This window comes from Temnothorax curvispinosus, unplaced genomic scaffold (genome assembly GCF_003070985.1).
Source record: "Temnothorax curvispinosus isolate PA1 unplaced genomic scaffold, ASM307098v1 QBEX01007226.1, whole genome shotgun sequence".
Lineage (NCBI taxonomy): Eukaryota > Metazoa > Arthropoda > Insecta > Hymenoptera > Formicidae > Temnothorax > Temnothorax curvispinosus.
Genome location: NW_020217006.1, coordinates 821 through 4,182, shown reverse-complemented (window position 1 = coordinate 4,182; position 3,362 = coordinate 821). Strand labels below are relative to the sequence as shown.

The 3,362-nt window shown below is 32.2% G+C and overlaps 2 protein-coding genes across 2 annotated transcripts; both read left to right on the top strand.

Annotated features, from left to right (window-relative positions):
- Nucleotides 1-5: 5 nt before the first annotated feature.
- Nucleotides 6-1,787, top strand: LOC112456817 (zinc finger BED domain-containing protein 1-like; the record flags this gene model as incomplete). The annotated part of the gene is made up of 3 exons (XM_025019573.1): nucleotides 6-59; nucleotides 520-556; nucleotides 628-1,787. Coding segments are annotated over 3 exons (1,245 nt in total), but the record flags the coding sequence as incomplete, so codon positions are not given.
- A 55-nt stretch (nucleotides 1,788-1,842) lies between these two features.
- Nucleotides 1,843-2,899, top strand: LOC112456816 (zinc finger BED domain-containing protein 4-like). Its single transcript, XM_025019572.1, has 2 exons — nucleotides 1,843-2,115; nucleotides 2,728-2,899. The coding sequence occupies exons 1-2, from the start codon at nucleotides 1,863-1,865 to the stop codon at nucleotides 2,817-2,819; spliced, it is 345 nt and encodes a 114-aa protein (XP_024875340.1). The 5' UTR covers nucleotides 1,843-1,862; the 3' UTR covers nucleotides 2,820-2,899.
- The last annotated feature ends 463 nt before the right edge of the window (nucleotides 2,900-3,362 follow it).

Genomic DNA, 3,362 nt, shown 5'->3' with positions numbered 1-3,362 from the left:
AATCGACAGCTAGAGATGAAGATGATCCGCCGCTTAAACGAATAAAATTGGCATCAAAGGTAATGATAATGATTTTTAATAAGCCTACTACTTTTGATCGAAGGTTTATAACTTCGAAGCTTCGAAGGAACGAAGGAATCTTCGAAGGAACAAAGATTCGAAAAATCAAAGCTTTGACAGATTTCGAAGGAACGAAGCTTCGAAGGTTCGAAGTTTCCAAAAATGTGTTAAATCGTAAACTATCACATTTATATGCTTCATTTTTTCTACTTACTACACATCACAGACGCTGTAACTAGAAAAAATGAAGCATAAGTGTGATAGTTTACGATTTAACACATTTTTTTTGAAACTTTGAACCTTCGATGCTTTGTTCCTTCGAAGATTCCTTCGTTCTTTCGAAAATCTTCGAAGCTTCGATCCTTCGAAACTTCGTTCTTTTAAAACTTCGAAGCTTTGAAAAAGTAACAGTCCTAATTTTTAATACATAATAAAAAAATATATTAAAATTTGTTTCAGAAGAGCAAGTTACCCCGAAGGGCAAATTCTTTCGCAGGTTTGTAACAAATTTCAAACAATTAATAAGTAGGTTAGTCAAATGGTCGAATGCTCGTTTATCATTTTCAGAAGGAGGAGCACGGTCTGACAAAATTACTGCAGCACTAATGTTTATGATCGCCAAAGACAAAGAACCACTATCCATAGTTAATAAAGAAGGTTTCAAGGTTTTGATGAAAACAGTAGCTCCACTTTATCGTATACCTGATCGAAAGACTCTAACTAAATTAATGGATAATCGCTATGTTGAAGCAAAAGAATGTTATAAATCCACTCTTGAAAAAGCTTTGTCCTATACTTTAACATGTGATAATTGGACAGACTGTACTTTCCAAAGCTATCTGGGTGTCACCATTCATTACCTGTCTGAAGATCTTGTAATGAAAAATGGATGTTTGGGAGTCTTTCCGCTGCATACAAATCATACAGCAGAGTACCTCACGGAGTGTCTCAATTCTGTCATTAATGATTTTAAATTAGATCGAAAAAAAATTATGGCAATCACCAGTGATGGAGCAGCAAATATTAAAGCTGCTGTACATAATGTTGTAGGCTCTGAAAGACATATCTGGTGTTTTGCTCATTTTTTGTCTCATCTTGTACCTAAAATATTAAAGGATATGCCAGAGATCAACAATATTATTGCTACAGTAAAGAAAATTGTCGTGCTTATCAGAAGAAGTGTTGTGGCTACAGATGAGTTAAAACGGTTACAAATACTTGATGGAAAGACAGAGGGAACCGTCTTGAAATTTATTCTTGATGTTCCGACTCGCTGGAATTCCACTCTTTACATGTTAGAGAGATTTCTCGCTCTGGAGCAGTACGTTTATGCAGTTACTTTGAAATGCAAAAGATCAGACATTCCAGATATGTTAACTCATAGCCAAATTGAAGTCCTACAGGAAGTCGTGTCTCTCATGAAACCAATTGAATATGTCATTAAGGAAATCAGTGGCAGCAAATATCCTACTTGCAGTACTATTATACCAATCATTCACTGTATGACACTATCAATTGAACAAGTTAAACCTTCAACAAACAACGGAAGTTCTTTTCAGAAAAAGCTCCTTGAATCGATTCAAGATAAATTTAAAAATGTTGAAAATAATATGATTCTTGCGGTCCCTACAATACTTGATCCACGATTCAAACGAATCGATTTTCAAAATGCCCGTGCAGCAGCTGCTGCTGTGGAACGAATCAATAAAGAAATGAAATAGATTGGTGGGAAAAAAATTCAAGAAAAAAGATCTGCAGTTCAACAAGACTCTAATGAAACTATTTGGAAGGCTCATGACGATATGGTGGCAAAGAGTACTGATGAGAGTACGGAAGATGAACATCTTGCCCATGAATTAAGACAATATTTAAAGCAATCGGTAATTGCTCGACATTACGATCCATTTCAACATTGGAAATCCTTACAGAATTCGTTTCCAACGCTGTACGAACTGGCAATTCGATACATCAGTATTATTAGTACCTCTGTACCATCAGAAAGGAAATTTTCCGAGGCTGGTGACATCAAGAGCAATGAGAGAAATCGATTAACGGATGAGCACTTGAATCGACTCTTATTTCTGGGATCTCTTTCAAAAGAAAAATGGAAATTGGAATGAAGAATTTTTCTGCATCTAGACTCTTATTATTCATTCCCAATTTTTTCATTTTACTTATATATATTACTTACCTTACTTATATAACTTAACTTACTTATATAACTTAACTTACTTACTTATATATATTACTGTTACCTTGACTTATATTCTTATTCTTATTATTCTCGGTTTATTTTTATACAATGTACAATGTGTGCAATGTTTATTTTTATGCAATGTTTATTTTTATATAATGTGCAATGTGAACATCACATTTGCACTTCAGACATTTGTTGGTTTTTTTTAACAAAAAGATTGTACTATGTACTTATTCATTAGAAAGAAATACATACTGGCATAATTCTTTTTTTCCTTTATACTGCTTTTTATATTGGTGACCTTGAATCTGCTGTTTGATTTTTTTATTTCAAATTGATGATTTTATAAGTGAGTACGAGTCAAGTCAAGTATGAATTTTATCATGGGCACACTTACTTTGTCATGGACCTTAATTATACATATTCCCTTCTATATATCATCGGAAATAATCAATTGTTTTTCTTTCCAGGACCACTTTCATTTACAAACGGCAGTCTCAAATCTACTACTACAAATTCAAATTATCTGAAGAAATATATGGTAAGATTGGTAAGGAAATGATAGAACAATAGACAAATAACAAAAAAAATTTCTAAAATATTTAAAATTGTTTAGCGATGAAAATAAAATGAACTTTATATCAAAAAGTTGATTTCTTTTCAAATACCATTTTATGTAGGTGTTAAATTAATACAGTGTTAAATTAACACTGTTAATATTAAAAAATTATAAAAATAATTTAGTTTTTTAAACGGTTCTCTTTTTTAGTTTTTGATTGCCGTTTGTAAATATTTAAAAAAAATATATATATAGAATCGATATATCGATTCTTCGATTTTTTTTAAATAATCGATATTTTATCGATATATCGATTTTTCGATTTTTTTTGCAATAATCGATTATTTAGTATCGATTTTTTTCGTTTTTATCGATTCTTTCGATATCGATTTTTTCTACAAAATCGCGCATCCCTTGATGCCATTTAACAGAACACGCACATAGAAGCGTAGTGCACAAGCAGCACAAGTATCTCGTGTAGGAACGGTGCCGATTGGTATTATCATATTACAATGATTACAATATGATAGAACGGCGAGTCATCGA

Bases quoted from the DNA above. Each gene is read 5' to 3' on its own strand.
- LOC112456816 (XM_025019572.1), top strand. From the start codon at position 1,863: ATGGTGGCAAAGAGTACTGATGAGAGTACGGAAGATGAACATCTTGCC. The intron at 2,116-2,727 runs ATGAGCACTTGA...TTTTCTTTCCAG, and splicing joins TGAGAGAAATCGATTAACGG to GACCACTTTCATTTACAAAC.